The sequence below is a fragment of the Eulemur rufifrons genome, chromosome 6, assembly GCF_041146395.1.
Source record: "Eulemur rufifrons isolate Redbay chromosome 6, OSU_ERuf_1, whole genome shotgun sequence".
Classification (NCBI taxonomy): Eukaryota; Metazoa; Chordata; class Mammalia; order Primates; family Lemuridae; genus Eulemur; species Eulemur rufifrons.
Window position 1 is genome coordinate 93,157,331 of NC_090988.1, and position 16,750 is coordinate 93,174,080.

The 16,750-nt window shown below is 42.0% G+C and overlaps 2 protein-coding genes across 2 annotated transcripts; both read right to left on the reverse strand.

Annotated features, from left to right (window-relative positions):
• Positions 1–3,184: 3,184 nt before the first annotated feature.
• On the reverse strand, positions 3,185–4,153 carry LOC138384988 (olfactory receptor 9I1-like). Its single transcript, XM_069470625.1, has one exon. The coding sequence runs from the start codon at positions 4,151–4,153 to the stop codon at positions 3,185–3,187; it is 969 nt and encodes a 322-aa protein (XP_069326726.1).
• An 8,119-nt stretch (positions 4,154–12,272) lies between these two features.
• LOC138384522 (olfactory receptor 9I1) lies at positions 12,273–13,217 on the reverse strand. Its single transcript, XM_069470035.1, has one exon. It carries the CDS (start codon positions 13,215–13,217, stop codon positions 12,273–12,275), a length of 945 nt encoding a protein of 314 aa, XP_069326136.1.
• Positions 13,218–16,750: the final 3,533 nt, after the last annotated feature.

The following is a 16,750-nucleotide window of genomic DNA, read 5'->3' on the forward strand; positions in this document are numbered from 1 at the left end:
AAAAGAATAAAATAATGTCATTTGCAGCAACTTGGATGGAACTAGAAATCATTATCCTGAGTGAAATAACGTAGGAATGGAAAACCAAATACCACATGTTCTCACTTATAAGTGGGAGCTAAGCTATGGTTACGCATGGTCAAACAGAATGGTATAAAGGTCATTGACTAAGAAGTGGGGAGGGTGGGAGGGATGTGAGGAGTGATAAATTACCTACTGGGTAATATGTACACTATTCAAGTGATGGGTACACTAGATGCCCAGACTTTACTACTATACAACACAGCATGTAACAAAAAAACACTCATACCTACTAAATTTATAGAAAAAAAATCATTTGGCTGTAAATGCATGGTTTTATTTCTGGGTTCTCTATTCTGGTTTATGTGTCTGTTTTTATGCCAATACCATGCTGTTTTGGTTACTACAGCTTTGTGGTATATTTTGTAGTGTGATGCCTTCAGTTTTGTTCTTGTTGCTCAGGATTGTTTTGGTTATTTGGAGTCTTTTGTTCCACACAAATTATAGGATTGAAAAAAAATTTATTAATCCTTTGTATTTATGTGATAAAAGTTATAATGTCTTCTTTTTCATTTCTGATTTTATTTTCTCAGGTCTCTTTTTTTCTTAGTCTAGCTAATGGTTAATTACTTTTGCTTATCTTTTCAAAAAACCAACTTTTCATTTTGTTGACCTTTCGTGTCTTTTGTTTTAACATTTTTGTTCTTGCTCTGATCTATGCTATATCTTCTTCTGTCCTGAGTTTAGGTTTGGTTTATTCTTGCTTTTGTAGTTCCTTTGGGTACACTATTAGGTTGTTTATTTAAAATTTTTATACATTTTTGATATAGGCATTTACTGCTATAAACTTTCCTTTTAATATGACTTTTTGTATTTCATAATTTTAGTATGTATGTTCTATTTCTGTTTTAAAATAAAATTTACTCAATTAATCAGAGTCATTCTCTGGGACTATTATAAGTGAAATAAAGCCTAAAATACTCTACTAACTAAAGCCAAAAAATATGAAATAGTATCTACTGAGTAAAACTAAAATATATAAAGCTTGTAGTTTGTAGAAGGTCATGACACAAGCCATCTGTATTGGAGGAGTGGAGGACAGAGGAAATAAAGAAGCCCATGGATAAAGAGAAAGAAGGTTGAGAGAGGGAGAAAGAGACCAATTCTCAGTTGGCTAGTAGATTTTTAAAGCACAATATACCCCAAATGAAAGTCTTGATTCCCTACCTCTAAAACTGCTTCTCTCCAAATCTTTCCCAGTACCATCTGGGGAATCCAAAAATAAGTAAAAATTTTGCTTATACAAAATAAATTTTTATGCAAGCAAAACATAATAATTTCCTCAAATGTGGGAGGAGTGATTTGTAGGAAATAATATGAACAATAATAAAGCAATCTGACTCTTTATGATTTTGTGGAATGCTGATAATTACAATCACAGATAATCCTTGTGACAGTCAGTATTGCTTAGCAAATACTACATTTGCTTCTTTACCTTAAATGGCCCACTTTTAGTGAGGCAGGACCACATGACTAGTTCTAACCGAGTGCACTGAAGCAGTAAATATCCACATGTATTTTGGTAGTCTTTTATCCTTGCTATTGTGACTGAAGTGTTTATATGTGCCAGATTGTACAGAGCTATAAAATGGTGCAACCTCTTTAAACCTGGGACCCTGAATGACTACATGGAGCAGGACCCCTTGCCAATTTGCATGAGTCAACATTGTGAACAATAAGTAAAACCTTTATTTTGTTATTGATTGTTACCATAGCAAATGTAACCTATTTTGACTAATTCTTTTGCATATGGATGTCCAGTTTTCCCAATACCATTTGTTGAAGAGACTATCTTTTTCACACTGCATATTCTTGGCAGCCTTGTCAAAGATCAGTTGACTGTATATGTGTGGGTTTATTTCTGGGCTATCTGTTCTGTTCCATTGATCTACATGTCTGTTTTTATGCCAGTAACATATTGTTTGAATTAGTATAGCTTTGTAACATATTTTGAAATCAGAAAATGTGATGCCTCCAGCTTATTATTTTTTTCTCAAGATTGTTTTTGCAATTCTGGGTCTTTTGTTGTTCCATATACCTTTTAAGATTTTTTTCTATTTTTGTAAGAAATGCCATTGGGATTCTGATGGGAATAGTATTGAATCTGTAGATTGCTTTAGGTAATATAGACATTTTAACAACATTAAGTCTATTAATCCAGAAATGTGGAATGTCTTTAGACTTATTTGTATCTTCTTTCATTTCTTTTATCAATGTCTAGTAGCTTTCAGTGTACCAGAAGCAGCAATTAGGGAAGAGACTATTAAGTGAATCATTAGGACCCTGTCTTCAAGGAGTTCACTATCTGATGTAGGCAGTAATTATCAGTAATTATCTGCTTCCCTAATCACAGAGGCTATTGTTACCTGAGAAGGTAACAATGGTCTATCATTGCTGACTTTGCAGATCCTGGGACTGTGTCTATCGAGAGCAGTAATTGCCATGAGTCAGGCACTGTGTTTAGGAGGAGAATGAAGGAATCAGAGATCCCGAATCCAGAGAATTTTCAGTTGAGGAGTGGATAGTATAGTCCTGAAGGTAACAGAAACCATTTAGGAAGACATAAGAGGAAAAGTAGCCAAAAGAAAGCAACCTTTCCCCCACTACTCTAATCTGTACCAATTAGAAATTCCACTGGGTTCACAGGTTGTTTTCGTTAACTTCCTCATAATGAGTTGGCAGGTTACCAATATCATAAAAGAAAAAAAATATCTCTTATTCTCCCATTAGTACAATTCACAGCAATAATTTTCCACAAAGAGTAAAAATCAGTGTCCATGAGCACAGTGACAAAAGGATAAATAAGGGGCAGGTGGGAAACCCAAGAATGGTGAGTTGAGGTGGGAGGTTGGATGTGGTGATCAGCTTGGTTATGACTGTAGTGCTTTTAAGCTCTGTGATGTCAGAGAGTAGCCCTGGAACCCAGCAAGTTTGGGAGGGTGAAAGAGGGAGAGGGGGAAGAGAAGGGAAGTGGAAGTCATCCAAACAAAGTCACCTGCCCACTTCCAGGTGCTGGAGAAAGCTACCTATTGTCTATTCTCAGGGGCAAGCACCATGTGGTATTGGTGCCCATCAGAATATGCAGATTTGGGGAGAAGACGGGTCAGGATGAAGGACCCTCACCTAAAGCTACATTCTTTGGGAACTGGAGTTTACCAATGACTTTTCTGAATGCAGCTTTTACATCTTTGTTCCTCAGACTATAGATCAAGGGGTTCAGCATAGGGATGATTACAGTGTAAAAGACAGAAACAATCTTGTCCTCTTCTGGGGATTTGTCTGAGTTACTTCTCTGGTACATGAAGGCAAGTGTCCCAAAGAAGAGGACAACAGTGGTGAGGTGGGAGGTGCAGGTGGAGAAGGGCTTGGCTCGTGCCCCAGCAGACTTGACCCTCAGAATGGCTCTGACGATGAATATGTAGGAGATCAGGATGATCATGACGTTGGCCAGGAACATGAATTTTGCAAAAAAGAGAATGACAATCTCACTTTGTGTCATGCTGCTGCAGGCAATTTTCAGCAGGGGTGGGAGGTCACAGAAGAAAAAGTTGATCTGATTGTCATCACAGAAGGAGAGGGTGAAGGTACATGTGGTACGTAGAATGGCCCCCGACACCCCACAGATGTAGGCAGCAGCCAACAAGGCCCTGCAGGTGCCTGGAGTCACAGTCACGTTGTAGCGCAGCAGACTGCTAATGGCGACAAAGCGGTCATAAGCCATCACTGCCAGCAGGTAACACTCTGTCCCCGCACAGAGCGTGAAGAAAAAGAACTGGGCAGCACAGCGGCTGTAGGAGATGACCGTTGAGTCTGTGGCCAGCGTGGCCAGAATCTGAGGGGTGATGACCGAGGCGTAGCACGCATCCAGCAGGGCGAGGTGGCTCAGGAAGAAGTACATCGGGGTGTGCAGTTGGACGTTCACTTGGATTAGAATAATCAGTCCCACGTTCCCCAGAATAGTGACAAGATAGAAACTGAGAAACACCAAGAAGAGCAGAACCGCCAGTTCAGGGTGATCCGTGAATCCCACAAGAATGAACTCTGTCACTGTGGTGAGATTCTGTTTGGCCATAGGCCCGGTGTAGCTGGTTGGCCTGAAGAGGATGGAATTAGAGATTTCAGAATTGAGGGCCTTTGCTTTCTTAGCATCAGACATTAGCTAAGTGTCTGATATTCTCTGTTCAGAGAAAAAATATTTACCACTAAGAATCCACAACTGGCAGTTACTATGGAGACTAGTCACTTGCCTTTGTACCCCTCCTGAAATTGGACCTTGGGTCAGTGTTTCTTCAAATTCAGTCGCTTATTGTCTGGAACTTTCTTTAAGATCAGAGAACCTTAGACTATCAAGACTGGCAGGGATCAATGTGAAGTCCCTCTCTTCCCTAATAGAATATTCTACCCCTAATCCATGTCATCTAGCCCAGGTGCACACTGGGGCTGCCGCGGATGGCTCCTTGTGCTGTGTCTGTGTGACTCCGGGCAGGGCCATTCACACAGGCTGTGGTGTGAATGGTGCCTCCAGAGTTGTCAGATGCAGAACCCTGTGTTAATTCTTTATGCGATGGGGAGTCTCTGGCCACTCTACCTTTGGGATATCCTGCCTGTTGAGAAAGCCAAATTGCTCTTTCTGTACCTTCTACACATCGGTATTATGCTTGGTTCTGCAAGGAGGGTAAAACCACTCTCTTCCAAGACCAAGAGTGGTAACGCCCACTTTTATTATATCTAGTTTTCTCTTCTCCAAGTCAAACATTCCCAGTTATCCCAACAATTCCTTGTGAGTGCTTTTATAACCTATTTTCACTCTCCTATGAACCAGGACATAACCTGTCTTGAATCTCTTTTCTTGAAGGCCCATGAGAGAAAGTGATTCTCTGAAGCCTTTAGATTTATGGAATCCTTATTCTGTGTTGGACATTTCCATATTAACTTAGTGATTCCTCTCAATAACCCTGGAATAGCCAATATGAGTTTCACGCTTGAAATCTGAGGTTCAGAAAGTTAAAATGACTTGTCAGAGAATACATTGCAAGTGCAGAAGCCAGGATTTAAACCCTCATGTCATAACTCCAAGACATTGCTTGTTTCAGTGTCCTACACTGGTCCTTCTTGACCAGAGGCCTTCTACTTTAATTTTTAGCATCTGTACTCTAGAGGTAGTTTATGGAAAGGGGGTTTATGGTAGAACCAGTTTTCTACAGAAATCAGGTTGATCCTTCCCTTTCTGGTAGGGAGTGAGTTTTCTCATCAGCGACTGGTGGTTCTGGCTTTGTTCTCCGAGACGATGCCTCTGGGCAGTGGGGTGGAGGCCACTCCATTTGGGTTTGCAAGACTCTCTGTGAGGCTGGTTGGAGTCAGGTTTAAGGACTTGTTTGTGAAATATGGGGTTCCTAACTAGCCATAGAACTTCCATGGAAACTTCAGGGCTGCTTGTTGATTTTGACCCTGGAAATTCCATGGCTCATAAGGCAAAACTAAAGTCCTGGTGTTTCAGACTTAGAAAGAATACCAGATTCCCCAAGTTTCTAGCAATTAACAACTCCACTAATGTGTGGAATTCAATGCATGTCAAATTTATTGATGAGCAGTGGCTTGAGCACAAACAACCCTGGTTTCTCTCATTGCTCACATCTCCGTTGACCTGGTTCTAATGAAAACTGAGAATGGAGGGAAGTCCTAGATCACTGAGCTTAAGGAGATTCTCGGAACCTTAATAGCAGGAGTATGTGACACAAAACAGCTTTCATGCCTTCAGCCTGGGCTGTGGTTGGGGCTGACACTGTGGCACCTCTTCTAGACTTGTCCTCGCTGTGGCTATAACACATTCTAGAACATTCTAGTGTAGACATCTTGAATTGTCTCTCAAATCTGTTATCCTAGTCTATGATTTGATAAATCCTCCTCTTGAGGCAGCATTTTCCATCATTATTTAGCCACAGAACCCTTCTTTTGTATGGAGATTTAGAGGTATGTAATCTATGCTTTAAGACATGCTTGACTTGCTGACCTCCCAGGACTTTTTTTGCTGTCTCTGAATCAGAAGATTATAAATATAAGTTTCTCTGAGGCCCTGAAAAGATTACTCTGAATGTTTCCACATGTGAACTAAATAACCACAAATTCAGATTTCTAAATAGTCATAAGCTTTATAAACTTATAGCAATATCCCACTACCTAGTAGGATTTAGGTTGTCACAAGTGGCCAGCCACAGCACCTTTTTTTTCTAGAACGGTCATAACCTTTTAGGCCAGCCCTTGGACATGTCCCATTGGACTTGCATAACTTGGTTCATGCAGCCTGAGAGCAGACACTGTCATGCTCCGATTGGCCACTTTTGCCTAGAGGGATATATTCATCTAGCAGCTCTCTCCTGGAGAGCGGTGGCTACAACTTGCAATGTCTCAACCATGCAAGTCAATGTTTGTCTCAACGGGAAAATCTACATAGTAAGAACATTCCTGGAAACCCCAAGCTTGTCTGTCAGTTTCTGTGTCCACTTATGTCTGACATCCCGTGTTGGAATGTGGCATTATGAACAGGCAAGCATCTGGGTGACTGGTTTCTCTCTCCAGTGTTTAGGGGTCACTGTGCACATGGCGGTCAGGATGGGCCCAGTGAGGCTGAGACCCTGGGAGTGGCGGCTCACCATGCTGCCTCCTCTCTACGCTTGCTGAAAGTACCCACAGTCCTCCCCAGAGACACAGAACCCTAGAGCTGGAAAGGACCTTGGCGATGTGGTTCTGTGATTTTCCAGCTCTGCTCCTCAGAGCCTCGGCCTGCCAGAGCTGTCTCAAAGGGACACGACGGCGGGGTGTGAAGGGGAGGCTGAGCAGGTGGGGTGCTACCATCTCGGCCCCAGCTGCAGACAAAGCAGCAATTCTTCTAACTCTTGTAAACAACCAGGTGCTTCATTTCATTTTGTTTGGGAACAGGGTTCCACTGTTTAAAAAAAAGATTTGAGTGCACTTGGTTTAGTACATTTTCTTCATTTGGCAGAAGAGAAAATTGAAGCCTAGAGCAGACGTAACTTTTACCCGGTGTGTCAGAAAATATTCCCTTCCAGATTTATCTCTGTGGGGCCTCAACAATGCCGCACCCATGTGGTGCCTCAGGAAAGACCACGGAGTCATAAAAACACAAACCGGAACGCACAGATCCAGGATGGGGCCGGAGGGATGGGAGGATTGCTGCAGCACAGCTGGGACGCTCAGAGACCAGGAGACAGCGTTTCCCAAATCATTCCCATCCTAGAACACCCACTTCCACATTAGCTTCTCAAGAGCTTGCTGCAAATGTCTTTCTCTCTGACCTTACCCCCTGAGAAAACCTCCTCCGAGGGGGTTGGGCCCATTCTCAGTCCGTGCTCTGAGTACTTGGTGACAGTGTGGTGTCTGGGGAGCAATAATATCTCTGTGCCAACTGTTGTTCCCCGCACTCAACATATTTGTTACTGGTCACTGCCACAGCAAGTATGTATTCCTGGGCCTGTTTTATGGAAGTCACAGTTGAAGGTTGGAGAAGATAAATAACTCATCTAAAAGGTCACATAGATGAAACTTAAATTGTATTAAAAATTTGGAAAGCACATTCAGTAGTTTCTGGAATATACTTCATTGGCCAGTGTAATATAGTTATAGGATCTACATTACCTCGTAGAGTGAGAGCTGGTCAGGAGTGCTCCTGGGAGGGAATTCTGTGAAGCGCTGTTAATATTTTCTCCTGTTTTCTGAGCAGGTCCAAGGAGATTTCTATGAGGATCTGAAATCCACAGAAAATGCAGTTACCTAATCTTCCTCCAGCTGATTTTATGCGTATGCTGGAAACCCACCTCTGAACACAGCCCCCCGCAGGTAGCAGGGCCAGACCCTGTGCCCAGTTTTACGCAGTGCAGCGTTGCGGGGTGGAATTCAGAGCTTGCGAGCTCACGGGTTCTCCCAGTGGCCGGCTGTTTTGCCTTTGTGCTCAAACAACGCGGTTAGGGTCGTCTTGTTTCTGAAGCACTGAGTTTTCGGATTCACTTGAATCCTCTGGTTGTTTGATCATTTTGTGGATATCACCGAAGACGTTGCTTATGGACAAAGGTGAGAATGATACACGAAAGGCAGAGAGCTGCTCTCTCTGTCTATGCAATTCACCGTGACGGTTCACCTGCCTTCGGTGGGGATTGTGTGAGCCCAGACTTACCTGCAAATCGCAGATTAATGAGTGAGACAGGGCTCCCCATTTCTGAGAGAAGCCAGCTCCTTTCAGCTAGAACTGACTGCAGGGGGCTATATCTGCTCTCCTCATCTAGGTAAGCCAACAACGGGCCTGGGGATTCAAAGGCTCAGGGGGAAGTGGCAGACCTTGACTGACATCGTTTCCCATGTTCCTCCGTGTGATCTTCAGGGAATGAGCTTGTCCTCTCCGTGCCACTTTCTTTAGCGCTGGAAAGAAACGGCGGAGGAATGCAGACCTATGTTTACACGTTACAGAGGAGGAAGCAGACCCAGAGGGGTTGTGTGTCTCACCTGAGGTCACACAGCTTCTCGGCTGGCAGCTGGAGGGTGTGCGGGATGATCAGAGTGGTGGCGAAGGTAGTCGGGTGAGGAGACTGGGACTGTCCAGCTACTGTGGATTTGATCAGGTTGGTTTCACCCATTAGCCTGGTTTGCTCAAGGTTCCCGCTTCCTTCTAAGCCCAGTTTGAACCGGTTTGAATTTCACCACTTCTAGGAAGCTGGACTGAACTTCTCATAGGCAGTTCTTCAGACCTCTGAAGAGGTCTGTACCGTGGCAGAGTCCTGAGCACCAGCCTTTCTTCAGTTTAACCATCTGTTTTCCAGAATGTTCTCTGGGATGAGTATTCCGTCCTATAGGGCATTTAACTTTGATATAAAGAAAGATTGCTTTGAAACTCGAAACTTGGAAATAGCTAAGACAGCAGATTTTAACTGTTCTCACCACAAAAAAAAAAAAAAAAAAAAGAAAAGATAAGTATGTGAGGGAATGCATATGTTCATTAGCTTGATTTAGCAGTTCTACAATGTATACATGTATCAAAGCATCGCGCTGTACACCACAAATATATACAATTTTTATTTGTCAATTAAAAATAAATAAAAGGAGAGACTGCTTTAATGGTGGAAAATTAGTAACAACAGAGCAAGAAAAAGTCATTACTGAGGAGGAGCCTCTTAGTGCCCCTTGAATCCCGCCATGTTGTTGCCAAGGACAGAGGGGTGTGTGCCACCGTCTGACACGGGCACAGAAGCCATGACTCAGGTCTCCATGCTAGCCTAGGGGTGGGGCGGGGGTTCAGATATTTATTTGTTTGCATTTTTGTTGTGAAATCTAATATACATACAAAAAGTACATAAAAATGGATACAGTTTAATATGAATAAAAAATTATAAAACAAATACCCAGGCAATCACTATCAGACCAAGATAAGTAGAATACTTTCTTTCTCCAGAAGTTCCTAGGAGGCCCTCCCCCTCCACAATCCCCAGTTGCTCCTATATCTTGGCTAGAGTTATAATTGTTTACTTGTTTAATTTAAACCTTTGTCATTTGTGTATATATCCCCAAAAAAATGACTTTGTTAAGCTTGTTTTTGAAGCTAGTTGTTTTTAGTTGCTTTCTTTAATAAATGTTTATTTCTTTCTCTTATTAAAAAATCCTTGGAGATAGGCAGCTCATATGGCGCATCAAAAATGATGTCAGGGCCTTAGGCATCTCTTTTTTTCTGCTCTGTTGCCTCCTATGCATTGCTTTCATTTTAAGGTCACCTTATGTTCCACAATAGCTGCCAGGTTTCCAGCCATCACATCCACACTCCAGGCCATAAGAATGAAAAACTGAAGGCAAGCATTTGGCGTTTTGTGCTGTTACAACATTGCTTTATGAACATCCTGTACCCATATCCTGGTGTGTGTGGGCAAGAGTTTCTCCAGTGAGTATAGCTAGGTCACTGGAATAGCTGAGTCACTGTTCATTTGTATCTTTTATTTTTAAAGGATAATGCCAAACTGTTCTACAAAGTTGTTAACCAATTTATGCTATACATTTTTTATATCCTTGTCAACATGGTGGCGGCATACTTTCAAATTTTTGCTAATCTAGTGAGCATATTGTGGTTTTAAAATTTGCATTTTTCCTGATTACTAATGAGAGTAAGCATCTCTTCATAGGTTTAGTAACTATTTGGATATTCTCTACCTGGGTCAGCCTGGTTTTCTATTCTGAATCTGTTTTACATGTTCAGCTTCATAATGCCCATGGAAAATTTTTAATAGCCTAACATAGGTCAGGTGCTTATTTCTGAATCAGTCAAGTGCCAGGTGTGTAGCGGGTCATTTTAATAAAATGGTTGTTTCCATATGGAGGAACAAGGAAGATCAGCTTCTCATAAAATCAAAATTGGGTAGAGGGGTTCATTGGGCACAAAATAACATATTTAATAAAAAATACATCTTTTTGTTATTCTTGTCTATGTTAGATGCAGATAAATATACCCGTCACCTCCTCAGTTAAATATACAAGTTTGTTCTATTTCTTAGTGCAAAGGCTTGAGTTATTCATCTTCCTCAGTACACAGCCTTCATTGACTTTCATGATCATTGGTCTGTGATTTATTTCATTTTTATCAATGGCCATGGAATCACGGCAAGGGCCCAGGGCTGACATCAGAAAGTGAGGGAATGAGAAGAGAACTATCTATATTGAACACCGGGATTTGTGCTAGGGTATTTCTTATTCATAATCTGATTTAATTTTTGTAATATCCTCTTGAATTAGGAATTGCCATACTTGTTTTAGACCTGAGAAATTAAATCATTTACCCAAAGTCTCACAACGAATTAGTGGTAGAATCAGGATTCAGATTCAAGCCTTACTCCGTGCCTTGTCAACTGCTATATACTCTGAGTATTCTTCAAATCATGGGGAAATGTTTCCATGATTGCAAAATGGAAATTTTATATTCAAACATAACTTCCCTATTTGCTTTATAGACTTGCCATGAGGCTCAAATGGAAACATGCATGTACTGTAAACCTTCTTTCAAAAGCGATTATTGAGAGCTCATCTGGTCTAGACTTTGCACTTAGCAATGAAGAAAACACTCTGCTCTCAAGGGGTTTGCGGTCTGGTGCAAGAGTTGTGGCGACTTTCTCCTCTGGCCATATCTTTGTAAGAGAAGGTGATATGGAGTCCAATAGTCTCTATCTGGCTTTGCTGTTCCCGGAAACAGGATGCTTGGTGGGAGAGAACTGTTCATGAGGCAGGCAACAGGGAGAGGAAAAGCAGCGTACCGTGCCTTCCGGAAACTAGCAGGTTGGCCCTTGAGGAGACATTCCCAAAGATGAGATGGCTCAATTCGTATGGAAGATGTCAGAGTAACATTAAAGCAGGAACCATAAAACCAGTGAGTCATCAAGTGGTAAAGACAATTTGCAGATTCTATTGTTCTGGCTTGAGCAGGAAAAAAGACCCTTTAAGGTAAGGGGGATCTGAGTTTGTACAATGGTGAAACGGGAATCCCTTTTCTCAAACACTTCCTTCCCTTGGCTGGTTGGCAACAGAATCCAAACTTCACAGAATAAATCCCTTTATTAAAAGGATTTGTTCTCTAAAATTTGGATTCAGTCAAAAGGCTGCACTCAAGGACCCAGAAGGCCACATGTGGCCCCAAGGCTGCAGGTTCCCCACCCCTGGCGCTTGTCTCGTACAATACTTCTTGCTTGAGGTGATCAGTCCCTCACATATTACAAGAGAAAAAGGCCAATTAGCATATCACAGGGATCCCCAGATATGATCAGAGAAAAAGGTAGCACTGATAGGAGCAAAAACAAAGGGAGCGGATGGCAAGCCCAGGCAGGGGAGCAGAGAGCACAGGTGTGGGATGGAATAAACTCTGCGCTCCTTGGACTTCTGAGATTTGGTAAGTCATGTCACCAGAGAAGTAGCAGGAGACTGCTGGGTGCTAAAGAATGGACTGGAACTGGGAGGGGGGGGGGTTAAAAAGAAAGTACCATGCAATTGCTGAAAACTAACTTCACTACATTGGCAGTTTTTCTTGTGTGCCTGGTGGTGCCTGTCTATCTTTTTTTCAGTTGTAGGTGTAGGTTGCCCAGAATGCTGGTGCCTAAATAGGATATATTGACATGGAAGAAAGTGTATAAAATGTGAGATCCTTTCACACAGATCTACATACTCTGGGACCCCTGGAATTTTCTAGTGACCTTTTTGAAGGCAGCTTTCACATCCTTGTTTCTCAAGCTGTAGATCAGAGGGTTCAGCATGGGGATGACCACTGTGTAGACGACAGACACCACCTTGTCTTCCCCCAGGGATTTGTCTGAGCCGCTCTGTAGATACATGAAGATGAGGGTCCCAAAGAAAAGGGCCACAGCAGTGAGGTGGGAGGCACATGTAGAGAAAGTCTTGGCCCTGCCACCTGCAGACTTCACCCTCAAAATGGACTTGATGATGAGCAGGTAGGAAATCAGGATGACCAAGGCATTGGCCGAAATCACAATGTTGCCAAAGAAGACAATGACAATCTCCGTGTTTGTTGTGTCACTGCAGGCGAGCTTCAGCAGGGGTGGGAGGTCGCAGAAGAAGAAGTCGATGTGATTGTCGTCACAGAAGGAGAGAGTGAAGGTGCACCCAGTACGCAGGATGGCCCCTGACACCCCACAGGTGTAGGCTGCCACCACCAAACTCCAGCAGGTTCTGGGATTCATGGCCACGGTGTAGAGCAGTGGGCTGCTGATAGCAACATGGCGGTCATAAGCCATCACTGCCAGCAGGAAGCACTCTGTGCCTGCACAGATGGTGAAAAAAAAGAACTGGGCAGCACAGCAGCCATAGGAGATGACCGTTTTGCCTGTGGCCAGTGTGGCTAGAATCTGAGGGCTGATGACTGAGGCATAGCAGGCATCCAGCAGGGAGAGGTGGCTCAGGAAAAAGTACATTGGGGTGTGGAGTTGGACATCCACTTGGATTAGAATAATCATCCCCATATTCCCCAGAAGCGTGGCTAGATAGAAACTCAGAAACACCAGGAAGAGGGGAATCTCCAATTCGGGGTGGTGAGTAAAGCCCATGAGAATGAATTCGGTTACTGTGGTGAGATTATTCTCGGCCATGGATTCCATGTGGATGGGTGGTCTGAGGTTGAGAATGAAATTTTAAAAAAATCCCAGAACTGAAAGACAGAATCCTTCTCTCTATGGCAGAAGTTGGGTTTATAATTCCAGGCCTATTTATAGAACTTGTTTTTCAGAAATTCTGAACCTGGCTGATTTTTCTTGTGCATCTTCTGTATTTTATGGAACTGAACCTTGAGCTGTTGTTTCTGATTCAGATTAATTCTGGGTTACATTTGGAAAGTTCTGTGAAGATAAGAGACACATAATTCTCAGGTTTGGAAGAGACCTAGACAACATCTGTTCCAACCCTACCTGAGGCTGGAGTCTCATCTGCCCCATACCTACCACTGGTCGTCCAGTTGCTGTTGGAGCCTCCACCTCCATCTGTGGACAGTTCCACCTGTTAATTCTCTTTTTGGACCTGCTCTCTCTCTCTCTCTCTGTACCTTCCACACATGGGCCTTAGTTTTACCCCTTCTAGACATTCACAACACTTTAATTACGTCTTCTCATGAAAGTCTTTCAGAAATTGGAAGATGAATCTGCTCTTCATGTGGACTATTACCTTATAGTACATACGGGCATATTTTTCTTATTATTATACAATTATTCAGGCAGATAGTAAAAAAAATTGCCTAGCCAAATAGTGTTAACTGATAACTAAAAGTCTTCCTTTCCAGTTTAATCTTTATTACACTAGCTCAGAGGCCATCATCTTCAATATATTGTATTTGAGAGTTTTTTGGTTATTTATGATGCCATGATTATAGTGCATTCAAACTCGTGGTCTTGCTACCATTTGGTTATGTGACCTAACCACTACCACTTTGTGTCTCAATTCCTTATCCATAACATGGAACAATTATGCCTACATGATAAGGATATTTTGAGTATTAAATAAATTAATACTTGTAAGGGCTGTGGAACTGTGCCCAGCACACATAAGGAACTAAATACATTAGCTATTATTGTTGTTGCTATTATTATTTTATTATATTATATTTTATTTTATTTTTTTTGAGACAGAGTCTCACTCTGTTGCTTGGGCTAGAGTGCCATGGTGTCAGCCTAGCTCACAGCAACCTCAAACTCCTGGGCTCAAGTGATCCTCCTGCCTCAGCCTCCCGAGTAGTTGGGACTACAGGCATGTGCCACCATGCCTGGCTGATTTTTTTGTATATATATTTTTAGCTGTCCAGATCATTTCTTTCTATTTTTAGTAGAGACGGGGGTCTCACTCTTGCTCAGGCTGGTCTCGAACTCCTGACCTCTAGTGATCCTCCCGCCTCGGCCTCCCAGAGTGCTAGGATTACAGGTGTGAGCCACCGCGCCTGGCCTTGTTGTTGCTATTATTATCATCAATTTTAGAAAGTAGTTATTGACTTCCTGTTTTGAAAGATAATCCATTTTTCTCACATAAACTTTGTTATATTGTTATCTTTACATATATTTGTATCTTTTCTTTCAATATTATATATATATAATCTTTGTTTCAATAACTGATAAATTTCTCACTAAGAGGAAGAAATTATTCCCCTGTTCTTTCCTCTCTCCTTTCTTCCAACCCACTTAAAAAAACCAACTTATCTTTCATTCCATTCACATAACTAGCTGTGCTAGTTAAGTCTTCCATACTTTTGTCTATGGATTGATTCTGAAATTAGTACGTGTTGTTTCTCTATTATGGTTACTTCTGTGACGCACACTACAAGACTAAATAGCGTGATTGGATATGTACAGGAGGAAATGCCACTAAACTGCTGCTGCATCTAAGAGAAGCTTTCAAACATCAAGTGAATGCTCTTTTCTTATACTCTACCAATTGCTTAAAATAATTATGTTTCCTTTGCTTTATAGTTGAGTCATGGTAATTTTTGCATTTCCTATGATTGCTTGTTGCCATATGGTACTGATCTGAGTCACATCACAATTCTGCTTGCATGCCACGGACCACTTTCCAAGTCCCTCCTGGGTACTCACGAAAACGCCTGAAGTCCAAGTGGTCCTTGGGAGCTTTTGCATGGAAGCCCAGTTCCAATCTCCTTTCTTCGAAGGCATCTCTACTCTCCTAGGACCTCCTACATACAATATTTTATGGATGTCTGGTAACAATCTTACTGGACAGGTGGCATTAATCTTACCTGTGGATGAGAAGCTGAGACCAGACCTGTGAAACTACCTGCTGACCTCACCTGTAGAGGAGCCAGCGTCCACACCCAGGTCTCCTAATTCCATCACCCTAGACTGCCCTGGAACCATTTGCCTGGCCGTCTGAATACCACATCCCAGTTCCCTCAGGTTGGAATTTGCTAATTCAGAGTCCCTGAATTTATAACCGTATTAATAAATCCATGAATGTCAAAATTAGATTATTAAGAAACTACTTTTCATGTAGCACAACGAGGAGTTTTATTTGCTGTAGCAACGTGGAGATTGCTATTTTTGATAAAATAGGTAGTAATAAAAGGTACTGGTTATAATACCTCTTTGTACTTTTTCTCATACATTTTTATAGGCACAAAGGGTAGGGGTAGGGGGGTGAAGAGATGTTGATTAACAGGTACAAACATACAGTTTGATAGAAGAAATAAGACCTAGTGTTTGATAGATAACAAAAAGTTATCTAAAAGATCAGTATGGTGCCTATGGTTATAATAATCTATTATATATTTCAAAATAGAAGGGAATAATTTGAATGTTTCAAACGCAAAGAAAAGACAAATATTTTAAAGTGATGTCTATCTCACACTGGTTTGATCTGTACAAATTATATGAATGCATTAAATTATCACATGTACTCTGAAAATATGTACATCTATTATGTATCAACAAAAAGTAATTTTTTTTTAGAGACATGGTCTCATTCTGTTGCCCAGGCTGGAGTGCAGCGGTGGGATCACAGCACACTACAACCTCCAGCTCCCAGCTAAAGTGATCCTTCTCAGCCTCCTGAGTAGCTGGGACTATAGGCATGCACCACCATGCCTGGCTAATTTTTTGATTTTTTGTAGAGAATGGGGGTCTCGCTATGTTGCCCAGGCTGGTCTTGAACTCCTGGCCTCAAGCAATCCTCCCACCTCAGCCTCCCAAAATGTGGGGATACAGGCATGAGCCACCATGCCCTGCTCTTCCTACTTTTAAATCATGAGAGAACTTGGCCAATTTCAACAGCTTTCTCAGCATCTAATTCTAAAATTGTCAAAGTCCATTTTCTGTATATCTCTTGGCTGGTTTGTGGGGGTTCTCTCTGATTAAGGACAAAATCATTCAAGGTCCTTGACCAGAGACTAGGTGGCAGATTGTTGGGGTGCAGATGCAGCCACACCAGGTTTATACCACACACGTGCCAGGGCTGTTTCATACATTAGCTTTAATTCTTCCTGCAGTCCTGCAAGTTGGGGACAGCCGTGACCGTTTTATGGATGAACAAAGCGAAACTCAGGTTTAGGAAGTTTCTAACTTGCTACACATCTAGGAAGGAACAGAATCAACATTCGAATCCAGGACTTTCTAACTCCAAATTCTGTACA

Bases quoted from the DNA above. Each gene is read 5' to 3' on its own strand.
- LOC138384988 (XM_069470625.1), bottom strand. From the start codon at position 4,153: ATGGCCAAACAGAATCTCACCACAGTGACAGAGTTCATTCTTGTGGGA.
- LOC138384522 (XM_069470035.1), bottom strand. From the start codon at position 13,217: ATGGCCGAGAATAATCTCACCACAGTAACCGAATTCATTCTCATGGGC.